The sequence below is a fragment of the Lithobates pipiens genome, unplaced genomic scaffold (assembly GCF_037356315.1).
Source record: "Lithobates pipiens isolate NorthernLeopardFrog02 unplaced genomic scaffold, aLitPip1_a1.2 Scaffold_16, whole genome shotgun sequence".
In the NCBI taxonomy this organism is placed as follows: domain Eukaryota; kingdom Metazoa; phylum Chordata; class Amphibia; order Anura; family Ranidae; genus Lithobates; species Lithobates pipiens.
The window spans coordinates 367,065,132-367,081,520 of NW_027507748.1; the positions used below are offsets into that span (position 1 = coordinate 367,065,132).

Genomic DNA, 16,389 nt, shown 5'->3' on the forward strand with positions numbered 1-16,389 from the left:
GTGAACATTCCCAGATCACTGAACCTGAGGGTGGTGTACCTGCTTCACCCTTCTAAGTCATTTAGCTAGGCTAACAGATACATAATAATGTGACTATATTAGACAAACTAATACATAGTTCCACAAGCATAGGTATTGCATCCCTAATCTCAAACACGTGTGTGTGTATATACCGTATTTATCGGCGTATAACACACACTTTTTTTCCCCTTAAAAGCAAGGGGAAATCACGGGTGCGTGTTATATGCTGATCTCCTGCAGTTCTGAGCCTCTGGGCCGCTTTCAGCAGCCTTTGGCTCTGCTTGGTGGCGTTCGGCCATTCTCGGCGGCTTTCGGCCACCTTTCGGCTCTTCTCGGCGGCTTTCAGCTGCCTTCGGTCGTTCTCGGCGGGTTCCGGCTGCTGAGAAGAGCCGAAGGCCACCGAGAACTACCGCGCCGCCGAGATACACAGGTCATCCGGTCTCTATCTCATATGTATGCAGTTCATATGAGAACATGGAAGCCTGCGTTTAAGCAACATGCAATTATGGAGGCATGCGTTTATAGAAGCATGCAAGTATGTGCTTATGCAAATATGCGTTTAGGCAAAACAAAAAAGCGCGTGTCTATGCAAACACACACTTATGCAATATGTGCCCATGGAGACATGCATTTACAGAATAAGCAAGCATGCGTTTATGAAACGTGTTTATGCAGCATATATTACGCGATACGTATCTATGCAAACATATGTCTATGCACCATGTGTTTATGCTTATAAAAACCTGCATCTACGCAACTCGTGACCACGCAAACGTGGAGTTGCAGCCAGTCTTGGGGGGCTGCATGCTAGGCAGATGGACACCAACTGCTTGTCAGACACAGGGGCCATGGGGTAGGTGGCCCGGGGCACTTTGCAAACTATAGAAGCTGGGGTTTATTCAAGCAAGCGTCTATGCAAACATGTGCCTATGGAAGCTTGTGTTTATTCAAGCAAGCGTCTATGCAAACATGTGCCTATGCAAGTAAGCAAGCATTATGAAACATGTATAACTATGCTGCACCTGCTCAACTGCACCTGGGTCCATACTAGTTATAGTCAGGATTAGCCAAATACATAGGCTGTTGAAGAAGCTTGAGGCTGCATTGAATGCCTAAGGCCTCTTCCACACCTGTGCAACCCGTACTGCGACTTGCGACTGCAAGGTTGCCTGACAAGTCATAACGCATTATTTCCAATGAGTACCCTTCACGTCGTACTGACCCCAAACTAGTCCCTGCATTACCTTGGTCTGACCTTGACGCGACTTGAGATCCATAGACCCCAAAATTACACAGGCACTGCTTCACATCGCTGCAAAATCACATCAAAGGGGCAGTAAAAATCATGGCAAAATCGTGTGGCTTTCAAGTCGCACAAGTGGGAAAAGGAGCCCAAAACTAAGTTCCTGCAGAGCCAATGCATGCTATTCTGGAGACACAACTCCTTCAAGTGCACCGATGCCCATGTACTTCCAAACGTACTTATGCCTCATGTATATATGCATTTAGGCAACAAGCTTGCAAGCATGTATACCAGTGTTGGCGAACCTTGACACCCCAGATGTTTTGGAACTACATTTCCCATGATGCTCATGCACTCTGCAGTGTGGTTGAGCATCATGTAAAATGTAGTTCCAAAACATCTGGGGTGTCAAGGTTCGCCAACACTGATGTACACTATGCTGCACCTGCCCAACTGCACTCTACCCTATACTAGTTTTTTTATTAGTTTAGCACATATGCATGCCATGCAGCCTTTTTCTGCTTCAGATTACCTTAAAACTAAGCTCCTGCAGACCAAATGCACATTATTCTGAAGTTTGCAAGTATGCATCTGTTCAACTGCACCAGGCCCCATACTAGTTTTGTGCCACATGCACAGTATTCTGGAGACATTAAAGTGCACTGCTGGGTGTATCGACTTATAGTTGTACAGCCCCCCCAGATTAAGCAGTAAGTATGCAGTATATGATCATGACTTGTCTGGCCACACATTTCTCCCATAGTAAGTACTCACACGTCATTAGTATCCATGGGCTGCTGTTATATCTCAAGAGGCCCTGCCATCTACATGGCAAACATGGCTGCCCTTACACTTCCTGCCTATATAGAAATAGGCCCTTGCGCCCTCTAGTGGCTGGAGGAGAAATGGCAGCCCATACTACTAATAAGTGCACAGAGCATGTTTTAAACAGCACACTGCCGCTAGGGGCTACCGAGTGAAGACCAGACAGTCAGATCTCTCTTTTTTTTTTTTTAAAGGGGAACTGCAAAAAAAAATGCAGGACTCTGAGCATAACAGGAGTCCAATCTTCACCCATCATGGTGGGCTTTGTCATAAAAGACCTTCAGGGACTGGGTCCCCCTTAATGTGGGCTCCATGCCCCTGGACCTGTGCAGCACCTTGCAGCAAAGCACCTGGGTCAGAACAAATACTGCACAGGGTTCCATTGCGCAGGGTCCCACGCTGTAAGACTGCATTACAGGCAAACCTTGAGGAATCTTCTCTCCTTCCCATGAGGCTCGGGTACCATCCTTTTTGGCTGACAGCTTTTTGGAATGGATCCAGTTGAAGTCCTTGATTCTCAGTAAACCATTCCAGACCTCCAAGTATGCTCCAAGAGCAACATAGCAAGTATAGGCGCACAATTCACATATGACACTGTAAACAGATTCTTCCAATATATAAACCTATACAATATAAAAAAGTGTCTAATAGTCTCTGATAGTAAATGATTTAGTCCAATCGGAACTAGAATCCAGAAAGATGCAGACAGGGCAGCTGTCAATTTAGGAATGAAACCATGTTTCCAAAGAAACTGCAAAAATAAACAAGTGGAGAGGCGCCTCTGAGTGCAGTAGTTAAAATACCAAATTTATTAAGCAACAAAATGTGCACTAACATGTAAAAGGAGAATAGCAGGCATTGTATATAAGTTTCATGGATGTTTTCCCCAAAATGGAATCTGGCCATCTGATCGAGCTGTTCATTAGTTGTTATGCTTCCGAACGTTGGAAAAGCCGGCTTGCGGAGGGACGCCCTCAAAACGAGGCTTAGGACACAGCGTTCAGTCGGCTCCAGGGGATGTCGTCATCAGTGAAGGACGCGTTTCATGAGCGTGTGCACTTGGGTGACATTTCAAGTCGCGCTCCTTTGTCAACAACTCAACATACAAGCCCCACGATCGTAATATATACAGACTAGGGGAGGGGACACGAACGGATTGGGAACATATTATATCAAAACGTCATCACGAAACGCGTCCTTCACTGATGACGACATCCCCTGGAGCCGACTGAACACTGTGTCCTCAGCCTCATTTTCAGGGCGTCCTTCCGCAAGCCGGCTTTTCCAACGTTCGGAAGCATAACAACTAATGAACAGCTCGATCAGATGGCCAGATTCCATTTTGGGGAAAACATCCATGAAACTTATATACAATGCCTGCTATTCTCCTTTTACATGTAAGTGCACATTTTGTTGCTTAATAAATTTGGTATTTTAACTACTGCACTCAGAGGTGCCTCTCCACTTGTTTAATTATGCTCCAAGAGCACATGTATCACATTAGTGACCATACCTTACAGACACTGGTGAAAAAACGGAGGTCCTTCCTGTGTAGGACTTATATAGGAGAAGACTTCTTGTTTGACTATCTGCCGGTGTCCATTCACCTTTAGGTGGCGTATAACCTATATAGTCATTATTATGGTTGCTCTGTGTCCCGTGATGTATGATAAAGAAAAAATGATTAAACCCAAAAGTAATTTTTTTTTAACACTACTATTCCTTTATACTGGCTTTTGGAATATACAAATACAGCAATTTTGTAATTGGATGAAAGGTTTAGCATGGGGAAACACTTTTTGAAAGATAAAAGGTGTATTTTATATACAACTATATAGATCAGACCAAAAAGAGGGACAGAGGGACTTTGAAATCGGGGACAGTTGTATATGCTCAGAGACACCCTTCTGCACGCTACTGATGTAAAGAGTGGTTATCTAAGCAATAGTAGGCTTACTTTCACCACAAAGTAAGACCCCTTTCACCCCACACCGCCCATAGCGTGGGCGGTAAAACGCCGCTATTTTTAGCGGTGTTTTACCGCCGTATTTGCGGTGCATTTCGGCCGCTAGCGGGACGCTTTTACCCCCTGCTAGTGGCTGAGAAAGGGTTAAAACTGCCGGCAATACGCTGCAATAGCGGTGTTTTGCCAGCGGTATTACAGTGCTGCCCCATTGATTTCAATGGGGAGCAGCGGTGGAGGAGCGGCAAACACACCGCTCCTTCACCGCTCCAAAGAAGCTGCTGGCAGGACTTTTCCAGATGTCCTGCCAGAGCACCGCTGTAGTGTGAAAGCCCGCAATGGTGCAGCTTTTTTAGGGCGGATTGCAGGCGCTATTTCTAACGCTATAGCGCCTGCAAAACGCCCTGGTGTGAAAGGGGTCTAAGCCTTTTCAGAGTGAAATATGGTGCCTGCCATTGCTGAAAATGGTAATTTCCTGACTTTTATGCTGATGTTCTGGCATCAAAACACCTGGAATTTATTATGTGAATTTTTTAACTCCTTTATTAAATTGGCACAATAGAGTATATTAGACGCTGCTGCAGAAAGATCATTTCCAGTGACTTTTGCAAGAAACTTCCATGACCTGCTGCTTTCCACACAATAGTGCAATGTTCCTGGAAACTGTTCCCACAAGTTGCTTCAATAATACTAAAAAGACTGCCCTAGAGCATACCATCTTCCCAGAGACTGCTGCTACTATATATTGCCATGTTCCGTTAGCCGGTCATAGGCTTTGCAAATTTTGGCCACTTCCTGATGAGTCAGCAGAAGTTTGTTATGTTGGTGGTTCTGTCGGTCCCTCCTGTCCAACATCTTTCAAGTTAAAAATGGATGAAGCCGGGTGGTAAGTTGTCAGCAGAACAGCAGCTGCATCCAATCAGATGTTGCTGCTGCTTTTTGAAAATTCTGACAGCTGCTGGTGACAGTTGTCAGATTACAATAGCCCAATGGGAGGCATTCATCCAGCCATGCTGCTTTATATATTTTTTTTTTCTCAGCCTACAGGCTGAGAAAAAAAAGCTCTATGACCAGGTTTACTTACAAAACAGAAAGAGACGAGACTTATTTGCAATCCAGCCCAACTGCAAACATTTTATGCATCCCAGTCAAGTAAATTGCACAGGCTCTAAAGCTGCCCATAGATGGGGTTTTTATTTTTTTTCAATCAGCCAGGCGGCTGATTTAAAAAAAAAAACGGATTCCTATAGCCACATAAGCGAGGTAGATGGGGCAATGCTCCCTGCTGTGCTATTATATTCCTGCATTGGGGAATACAATGTTGCAGTGGAGAGGAATCCTCCATCCATCTCACTTGTGTGAATAGGAGATTTTTTTTTTTTCTTCTTCTGCTCACTGGCTGAATGACAGAAAGTAAAAACAATTAACCATGTGTGCACAGCTTAAAGTGGTTCTAAAGGTAGAAGGCTTTTTTATCGTGCATTCTATTCATGAAGATAAAAAACATTCAGTGTCCAGCATCTCGATCCAACGATGTTGCATTAGAGCCTTGGCTGTCTGGGACTCTTCCTCCTGATTGGTTGAGACACACACCGGGCACCATTAGCTCCCACTGCTGTCAATCAAAGTCAGTGAGCCAGTGAGGAGAGAGAGACCCAAGCCGAGACACACAGTGCAGCGGCTCGGCTTGGGTGCCCCCACGGTGCTGTGGGGGCACTCAGCTGGAAGGAGGGGACAGACCCAAGAAGAGGAGGATCAGGGCTGCTCTGTGCAAAACCACTGCACAGAGCAGGTAAGTATAACATGTTTATTTTTTTTAAACAAAATAAAAAAAAATAACAAGACTTTAGTATCACGTTAAGATATCAGACACACCTTGGGGGAGATTTATAAAAACTGGGACAGCTGTGCATAGTAAGCAATCAGCTTCTAACTTCAGCTTGTTCAATTAAGCTTTTACAATAAATCCTAGAAACTGATTGCTTACTATGCACAGCAGCACCAGACTCTGTTTACACCAGTTTTAGTAAATCTCCCCTGGTAAAGTGCATTGTTTTCAATTAGGTGGCCAACGCATAGGTTTGCACTGTGCACATGAACGTGATAGCTTTTAAGCTAACCATGCATGTGAAAATCTACCTCAACTTTAGATCTAATATGAGAACCTTCCTATCTAATTATTTGTATCCAGGCCCTTGCATTACATAGTTATTGGTAGATCTAAACAAGCTTGTAGACTCATATTGTAACCTTGGTGGTTGGCTAGAAATTCCCTTTGCACTTGGCTTGTCGCTAACTTTAACTGAAGGCTACATGCTGAAAAATAGAAGCCGTTTCACATATTTATAGGTTGCTTTCTGCCTCCTGCTGGTCTTTTTTCTTCATGACTCATATAAGAAGTAATTCATTTAGACATGCACTAACCAGAACAGAGTTTATTGTTTTATTGAGACAGGTTTATCAGAGGAATCACTGCAGTGACAGTTGTAGATAAAAGGTCTCATGAGTCCATATGCAGTGTCCATGTGCATGGACTCTCAGAACAGATATCAACGTAACATTTCTGACACAAGTACACTACATTGTATGACGTTTGTATATACAGTGTCCACACTTACACATGGAATACCAGGCTCAAGGACTGGCGTAAACTACTTTGCTACCTGGTAATAGATAATTGTGCAATATTTATGTTTTTGGTTGAATCGTTGCTCCAGGTTCGAACACAAGCCTCGTCACCCACCTGTGTATCCGATATTGCACAAATAGCCCTGGACACAGTGTGCTTGTAAGTATCTATATATGTATATATATATATAACTCTTTAGACAGCGTTCTTTGAGGAAAATTTGTCCAGCTGTTGAAGACTCCCATTTAGCTGTAGAGTAGATATTTCTTGGCCATCGTATCTCACCAACTTGGCAGTGGTGATGTGCAGTATACAGTGACAGATCAGTTACAGGACGTATAACTTGGAATCGCATACATCAAACGTATCAGAGTTTTAACATACACAGGACTCGGGGGGGGGGGGGGGGGTTGGGTTGGGGTCAAGGAAGATAAAACACAGAACTCTGTCCTAATGGAGGAATACAGAGGCTATTTTGACATTACGAGACTGTGTACATCAACAATAATCTACAGATTGGTGAAACTGCTGTGGTTGTTTTGTTCTGGAGACATTTCAGGAAGTTGGAAGAAACATCTTTAAAATAATAGAACTCTAATTTTCCACAGTTCTCAAATGAACCAGTGTGTTCTCATTTATAGAAACCCTCTCTACGTAATTTTATAATCATATTCTCCATTATTTTCTGTCGCAGTGACATTTGTCCACAGAACAAATACAGAGCATTTTTTTTTTCCCCATTAGGGACACAGATTACAATAAAAGCTTGACAGAGCTTTGAACTCTTTAAGTTTATTTTAAAAAAAAAAGATTTGGCTAAAATTTACTGCCTTAAGTTGGCCTCAGACAAACTGGTTGGACGTGAAAGTACAATGTGACTTTCCTCAAGGCACATACTCTAAAGGCCCGTACATACGATACGAAAATCAGATGGAAAAAGTCGTACGACGAGCTGTCTGATGATTTTCGGATCGTTAGTACGGTGCTTTCGACAGCTGATTTTTTGCTTTTTTCTTAGACAAAAGCTGGATGTGCAGACTATAAAATTTTTGTTGGATGTGAACTCAACGTCCGATTTTCATTTCATTAGTACGGTTTTTGTACGAAAAAAATCGTAAGAGCAAGACTACGCATGCTCAGAAACGAAAGAATACATACAAAACTATTCAACACATTACGTCACTTCTGACGTTGAATTCTGTCGTACGAAAATGAGTAACCTCTTCACTTTCGACATGAAACTAGCATGCCACAAAAAACGGACGTTCAGTCGTCCGAAAATCTAAGTGTGTGTACGAGGCTTAAGACGTATGACAGAGTGTTCCATAAGTGGTCTGCTCTGCCAAGCTGACGTTTACTTCAATACAAAATTGAGGGTACAGAAGAATTTCCTGGTACTGCGTTATCTGGAGATGTATGGCGGGGGTAGCATTTGCAGATGGTAAAGGCTTTCTAATCAAACAGTTGATTGTTTCCCCTTAACAGAGACTGGCTGGAGCCATCAGAGAGAACCCATGTCCAGTCTCAAGTCTATCGGTACCCTACAATTGCTTTGATATTGCTTCGAAATCCCTGCATAGTGAGGCAATCTGCTACCTTGTGTAGCCTTATTGATCTTATAAAGGGATCCTCTGGTAGTTTTAAAAGGAGACTCAAAACCTGAGAAACATATGTAGGTTGCCATTGTTGAACTCCTAAAAATGTTGGTTGTTGGGTTGCTTCTGGATTTAATATTTAGATTCAGAAAGTATTCAAGCAGTTGGATCAGCATGACTGCTGTGTAAAGAAGAGGTCAGCAATGGCATCTTATATATTATTCCTAGAACATGCTTTCTATAATGGCCATGCCAACATTGCTTGATGGCCATTAACATACAGGTCAACTATGCACACAGCAAAATTATGAAGGTGAAAAACACAGTAAAAACATTACTAAATATAAAAAAAAAGAAAGAAAAAGACAGAAATGATAAGCACCACACTGACTACAGCAACAAGATAAAGAGACCTGTCAGGACAGGGATGTTTGCCAATGCTCTGCAGCAAAATAATGCAGAGCACAATAAGGCAGCAGTACAAGACTAGTGATGTACACAGTCTCTCTGCACAGCAGAGGGATACCTAGATGAAGACCTAAGGTTGCCACTTATTTAGACACAGACCCATCTTTTGTTTCAAGCAGTGGTAGTCCAAGGGACACACGTACAATGGCTCACTGTAGAAGAGCTCTGATCTGCTTGGATGTGGTGTCATCATTCAGGTGACGGGTTGTATATCTGAAAGAAAAGGAGAGAAGAGATGATATTACTGAACATGGTGCCTTCACTAACCCATCTGTGCTGGTACTATTTAAGCATACAGTACCTGAGAGCATTGAGAAGCCCTTCTGTGCTTGTTGATGGCTGGTCTTTCAGTACCTTGATGCAGCCTTTCATCTGCAAACAAAGGTAGCACTCATCCACTGTACATAGAGAACGGCATACAAGTTCTGTCTATAATATGTGTGTGTTACCTGCACATGCAATGGATATTCAATAATGTTGCCAGTTCATTTATAATGATGTAATTTCTTCTGTTTGTAAGGGTTTGGCATTGAACTCTACTCTCACAATCAACTATTTATTTCTTAGAATGCTAGCATTACTAAAGAGATAGGAAGACATATTATATTTACTTGTTTTAAAACTTTTTTTTACATTTCTTTATATTCTGGTTTCTGGTCTAGGACAAAATCATGTGCTACATCCCAGGAGTCTTCATGTTTTTTTTTTCTTTTTTCTCAACTAAGCACACCTTCTTGTCTGCATGCCTGAGCAGGGGCAAATGGATTCCAAAAAAGTAAATGCTACATGAATCAACTGCCCTTACCCAAGATGGCCACAGCTAGAAATTCTGGGGGGTGTTTTTGCAAAGTGATTCGTTAACAAAACAAAGCATGGAGACATGGATGAATGGATGGAAGAGTTTGCTTTCAATATTAAAAATAATTTAAATAGCGTTGTCAGTTTGTGGCGCTCGGATACAGTTAGGTTCCCTTTAAATATTGAAATAAGACAGCTTCCACAGCTCACTTTATGTTCTGGTATCTGGGTTGTCATTCCGGTCCTGGGTTTAATTAAAGAATCACTGGAACATGAATGCAGCCAGAAAAGTATGCAAAAATCTAAAATCCAACTCTGCATGCTCCTTCCAGATCAGTGACTTATGCCGCATACACACGCCTGGACTTTTCGATGGACTAGGTCCGATGGAACGAATCCGGCAGACAATTCGATCATGTGTGGACTCCATCTGACCTTTGCTGTCCAAAAATCTGATGGACTTTAGAAATAGAACATGTTTCAAATCTTTCCAACGGACTCGAGTCCAGTCGAAAAATCCGTTCGTGTGTATGCTAGTCCAACGGGCAAAAACCGATGCTAGAGCAGCTATTGGCTACTGGCTATGAACTTCCTTATTCTAGTCAAGTCATACGTCATCACGTTCGAATCTGTCAGACTTTGGTGTGCTTGTGTGTGGCCAAGTCCGTTCATTTGGAAAGTCCTTCGGAACTCCACTAAAAATCCGTCGGGAAGACCGTTGGACCTAGTCCATTGAAAAGTCTGGTCGTGTGTAAGCGGCATTACAGTAAGGGCAGGATCAGGATGGCAGCCCTGAATTTTTCTCCGATATAGAACAAGTCAGCAATGGTGGCTCCCATTTTTTTTTCTTTGTGATGATTACGCCCCTTTAAAAAAAAAATACTTTAGCACTGCTATTACATAATCTTAGTTAGTAATCTGGAGGTTTTTTTTAAAGGGACGCAGTCATCACAAAAAAAAAAGGGAGCTACCATTGCCGACTTGTTTTTTATTGGAGAAAAATTCCGGGCTGCCATCCTGATCCTGCCCTTACTGTAAGTCACTGATCTGGTAGGAGCCTGCAGAGTTGGATTTTATTTTTTTTCATACTTTTCTGGCTGCATTCATGTTCCAGTGATTTTTTTAATTAAACGCAGGACCAGAATGACAACCCTGATACCAGAACATAAAAAAAGTCAGCTGTGGAACCTTTTATGAACTGATAAATATTTAAAAAATGATTAAAATTACTATCAGCTGTATAAATGTTACAAGGGAGAAAGACAGAAAGGGAAAGAGTATCTAAGCCCTTGTACACACGGTCGGACATTCTGACAACCAAATCCGTTGGATTTTGTCCGACAGATTTTGTCCGAAACTGTTGCATACACACGGTCGGACAAAGTTATCGGAAAATCCCATCGTTCTGAATGTGATGACGTTATTTCGTTACGATGGGACTACGTTTAGGCTAGTGGCCAATAGCTTTGGTCTAGGAATTTGAACTGAGCATGCGTGGCACTTTGTCCTATCGGAATTCTCTACACACGATCGGACAAAGTCCGATCGGAGCATGTTGTCAGAAAATTTTATAGCCCTGCTCTAAAACGTTGTTGGTCGGATATTCCGACGGAAACAGTCCGATGGAGCCCACACACGGTTGGATCATCCGACAACACGGTCCGATTGGACATTTTCCATCGGAATGTCTGACCGGGTGTACAAGGGCTAAGACCTTTTGAATCTGTATCAAAAGTTTTTTAAAGGGCCATACCACCAGGATAGTGATGCAAGTGCTTTATTGAATCCCCCCCTCCCCCTCGATAGTGATGCAAGTGCTTTATTGAATCCCCCCCTCCCCCCCAGTATCTGCCATTGACCTCCTGAAACTGCTAGTTGACTCTATGTAGCTGATGACCCAGTAGCTCTGTATATTTTCACTGATCACAAGCATTTAGGTCAGGAAAAGTTGCAGTAAAATCAGAAGGCAATGGGGTTGATTTACTAAAACTGGAGTGTGCAAAATCTGGTGCACCTGTGTATGGTAGTCAATCAGCTTCTAACATTAGCTTGTTCAATTAAGCTTTGAGAAAAAAAAACTGGAAGCCAATTGGATTCTATGCAGAGCTGCACCAGAGGATCAGTATGACGGCCAGACAACTAGCATTTTAGGAGAGCTCGGCCATGGCTTGATAGATTTTATGACTCAAAATGACCATTGTGCTTTATAAAATCTACCACTTCTCGCTTTAGTGTCCTTTGACAGTGACACTTTTACAATACAAACTGTTATATCACAGCTTTGCATTAAAATACTCACATCAATTTTAGAAGTTTTTGCAAATGCTCCAACAGGATGTACATGATCATACAAGATAATTACACCAACCATGACTCGCATACAGAACAGCAAAGTCTCATTGCTGGTGAATCGGCTACGGTAACCACTGGGAAAAGGAAGCAGGAAAAAAAAAATAACATTATATGCAGTACATGTAAGTAAAATAATGGTAAATAAATGGTTATTTTTTTAATCCGTTCATTACTGGGGATCTTTTTAACCTGGATGCCCAGGCCAAATTTCAGTATGTTTTTGTCAAACTCACAATAAACTTCTGACTATTTTGCCTATTTACCACTTCATAGCCAATTCTGATATTTTGCACATACAGTTGTGTGAAAAAGTATTTGCCCCCTTTCTGATTTTTTAGTTTTTTTGCATATTTGTCACACTTAACCACTTCAGCCCCGGAAGAATTTACCTCCTTCCTGACAAGAGCACTTTTTGCGATTCGGCGATTTAACTGACAATTGCGCAATTGTGCGACGTTGTACCCAAACAAAATTGACGTCCCTTTTTCCCCACAAATAGAGCTTTCTTTTGGTAGTATTTTCTTTCTCTAAGACTAATACCCATTTACCTTTTTAAAAATAACTCTCTTTATTCACAATAAGAGAAAAAATGTAGCACCTTGTTTTATTTATTTTTTATAACTTGGACCTGCCAACTGGCCCCAGTGAATCCTCAGATCATACCCTGCTCATGTGTTTTTTTGTTTGAGGGGGCCTGAGAGAGTCTCTTTTTGTCTCTCCCTCTTACTACTACTACTACTACATTTTTTGAACATCTTTTTTTGATTGGGCATGGATGTTAAAAGTTTTCAAAAATAATTACACTAAGAGCCTTTGGTGGACTTGCTGTTATGATTTTCAGATCATTGTCCTGCTGCATAACCAAAGTACTCAGCCCCCCTCAAACATCTACACACTCAGCCCCCCAAGACACCCGTAAAACACTCAGCTGCCCCCTCACACCTAAAAACACTCAACTGCCCCCCCCCCACACACACACATACCTGTACACACTCAGCTGCCCCCCACACACACACACACCTGTACACACTCAGCTGCCCCCCCCCCCCGTACACAAACAGCCTCCTCCCTTCACTTGTACTCACAGCCCCCACTTGTAAGGTGCTCTTCCTAACCCCAGGTCCTGTTTCTACATGTCCTTGTGAGACACAAAAGGAGCTGCAATCCAAAAAGTACTGCCAGTACACACGAGGGGTGCACATGCAGGAAGAAGCCAGAGGTGGCAGTAAAGAGCCTGACTGTGAGCTGAATAACACAGAGCAGCTGCTGCTGACTTGCACGAATATAGAGAGTGAGCTGCAGCTATATAGCACCCACCCCACCTTGTCCCGTCCCTGATAGCTGGCTCAGGTGCTAAAAAAACACCCCTGCCTCTGTAATTCAGGTGCCTGGTGTCCGAAAAAGGTCCTGGCACCTAAATAGGGGGTGGCAAAGGGTTATACTTACCTGCTCTGTGCAGCGGTTTTGCACGGAACAGCCCCAACTCTGCTCTTCTCAGGCTTCCTGCAGAGTGCCCCCAGACTCCTGAGTCGGTGCTCTGCATGCCCATTTACACACAGTGCCATGATTCTCTTTTCTCATTAGCTCACTGGCTGCGACGGTCTCAGCCAATGAGGAGGGAGAGTCCCCAGAGAGTTAAATTTGTAGTATTTGTAGTGGAAAGATAATTTCTATATTTTCCTTCCACTTCACAATTATGTGCCACTTTGTGTTGGTCTATCACATAAAATCCCAATAAAATACATTTAAATTTTTGGTTGTAACATGACAAAATGTAGAAAATTTCCAGGTTATGAATACTTTTTCAAGGCACTGTATACGTCCACATGTGTGACTCTATAGTCAAATGGGCTGCTCAGATGTGATAGGGAGGAAATGCTCAGCATAGAAACTCACTGAAAACTGAGCATGTGCAGAGCTGCCAACACTGCTCTGCAAAATCCCTAGCTGAATTGGGGACTTGAAGAGTAGGTGGAGATAAGAGAACAGCAGGATCAACCAGGGTTTTGCAGAATACGGAAAACAAATCCCTTAGTGACTGAGTGAGTATGAACAGCACTTACCACACCATTTATTGATAGTTCTTTATGATGTGGGTTTAGTGACACTTTATTGCTGAATGATATAATAGGCGTCTCAAAGTGATTTTAAACTTTTGCCATCAACACAAGCATAAAGCCTGTTGACACAGACCCTTAAGATGTAAGAAAAAATATATACACTGTGACTAGTTGTGGCTTTAGGAGCATCTAATTATAATGTATATTTTCTTTTCTTGCATTTTTATAGCATGTGATCTGTGTACCCTGGAGGACGTGTTAGTAGTTCACATACGGTATTAATAGTGTGTGATCCAATCATTTCTGACAATATGTTATCACATCACATGAAGGACTAATAGAGGAAAAACAATACGACAAACTAGAAATGCAGCATTGTCAAACATGCATAGCATAGCTCATACAACAGTCTGATGTTATCTTAATTGAAGTACACAAGTGAATTTAGATATCAACATGGCAGAGGAAGTAGGCGGGGGTTGGCTTCAAGTAGCTTTATGATACTTACGGGTTCTCAAGCATAACCCTGCATACACATGCCATAGTACTTAAACAGTCTGTTGTGTCCTCAATCGGCAAAGACTTGTTCTGCAGAGGTACAGAAAAACCATATTACCATAAATATATTCAGATCAACACACACATTCCAGTACATTAAGTGAACTAGAGACATGCAATGAATTAGTCTGCTGTAGGTGCCACTTGGTGTACTGCTCCTATGCCCCGTACATACAATCGAATTTTCCGACAACAAATGTTGGATGTGAGCTTGTTGGAGGAAAGTCCGACTGTGTGTATGCTCCGTGGAACATTTGTTATCGGACTTTCCGCCAACAAATGTGGGCTAGCAGGTTCTCAAATTTTCCACCAACAGATGCTTGTTGTCGGACTTTCCGATCGTGTGTATGCAAGTCCGTCTGACAACAGTCCACGCATGCTCGGAATCAAGTACGAGCCAGAAGCGCACGGTCTTGTACGTCACTACATTTGTAATTGTTAGCCAACATCTGTGTGACCGTGTATATGCAAGGCAAGTTGGAGCCAACATCCTTCGAACAAAAATCTGCGGTTTTGTTGTTGGAAAGTCCGATCATGTGTACGGGGGATAAGAGTATATACAGGAGAATTCTCTATGGCCTTTTGCACTGGCATTGTTTCCTTTTCTATCTCTTATTCTCACCTCTGAGACAAACTTGGTAGTTGCATTGCTCAGTGTTTTCAGCATTGGTGTAGCATCAGCATAGAACAAAGACATGCGATTGGCCATCTCATTGTTTACATCACACTCTGCATCCACCTGAAGTATAGAGAAAGAATAATATTACAGGTACTTATATAGCATCATCAATTTACGCAGCACTTTACATATATTATACATTCACATCAGTCCCTGCTCTCAAGGAGCTTACAATATAAGGTCCATAACTCACATTCATACTAGGACCAATTTAGACAGTAGCCAATTAACCTACCAGCATGTCTTTGGACTGTAGGAGGAAACCCACGCAGACACAGGAAGAACATACAGACTCCAGGCAGGTAGTGTTGAAGTTGGGATGCGAATCAACAACCCTAGCACTGTTAGTGAGAAGGCAGAAGTGCTAACCACTTAGCCACTGGGCTGCCCAATATATACCATGTTTCCTTGAAAATAAGACCTAGCGTGATTGTCGGTGACGGCTGCAATATAAGCCCTACCCCCAAATAAGCCCTGTAGGTCTTATTTTCAGGGTAGGGCTTATTTTCAGGGAAACAAGGTAGGGCTTATTTGGGGGGTAGGGCTTATATTGCAGCCATCACCAACAATCATGCTAGGTTCTTATTTTCAGGGAAACAGGGTAGGCTTTATACAAGGACGTTAACTTGGCTGAAGAAATTCTTCAGCAGCATTATGTCATAGACCTTACCTGGAAGTTATTTAATCGATTGCGACTCACAGTCCGCCTGTAATAACTAAAGTCATTTTGTATTGCTGGATTTGTCATCTGAAGAAAACAGATGTAGAAAAAAATTATTGTCATTGGTAAACAAAAGTCTTTTGTGACTTATCTGTCCATTATATTTAAAATGGTCTCTGTCCATTTCAGATTTTTACTTAGGTGGATACCATAACTATATATCTGTCCTTATCAATTTATTAGCTATTCTGAAAATATTTCACATTTAAATATACTATTTAAGCTATGTATGTAGCTTATATTACTGAAAGCATTTTTGTTATAGCTGTATGACTGCAGAAATAACTTGATGACGTCAGAAATGTAGAGCTGCTCTGTGTCATGTGCACCCTTCCTCTGTTATCTTTCTAAATTATGAAGATTAGGGCAATGAGAGGGATGTGTGCAGCAAAAGACAACTGGACAGTGCTTACACTGCTCAGTTCACATAAATGCTGTGTGTTATCAGCAAGAAATGAGGTGTATTTCTGGCACATC

General features: G+C 42.2%; 1 protein-coding gene across 4 annotated transcripts in view; it reads right to left on the reverse strand.

Moving 5' to 3' along the window:
• Positions 1–6,472: 6,472 nt before the first annotated feature.
• Positions 6,473–16,389, reverse strand: part of LOC143982936 (CYFIP-related Rac1 interactor A-like) — a 97,547-nt gene continuing 87,630 nt past the window's right edge. For all 4 annotated transcript variants that reach the window (XM_077482087.1, XM_077482086.1, XM_077482088.1 and 1 more), the window contains 6 exons: positions 15,862–15,939; positions 15,135–15,251; positions 14,463–14,542; positions 11,842–11,968; positions 9,046–9,116; positions 6,473–8,957 (listed from right to left, as the gene is read on the reverse strand). In XM_077482087.1, coding sequence (XP_077338213.1) covers positions 8,894–8,957; positions 9,046–9,116; positions 11,842–11,968; positions 14,463–14,542; positions 15,135–15,251; positions 15,862–15,939 — 537 coding nt within the window. In that variant the 3' untranslated portion in view covers positions 6,473–8,893. The remainder of the gene's footprint in view (positions 8,958–9,045; positions 9,117–11,841; positions 11,969–14,462; positions 14,543–15,134; positions 15,252–15,861; positions 15,940–16,389) is intronic.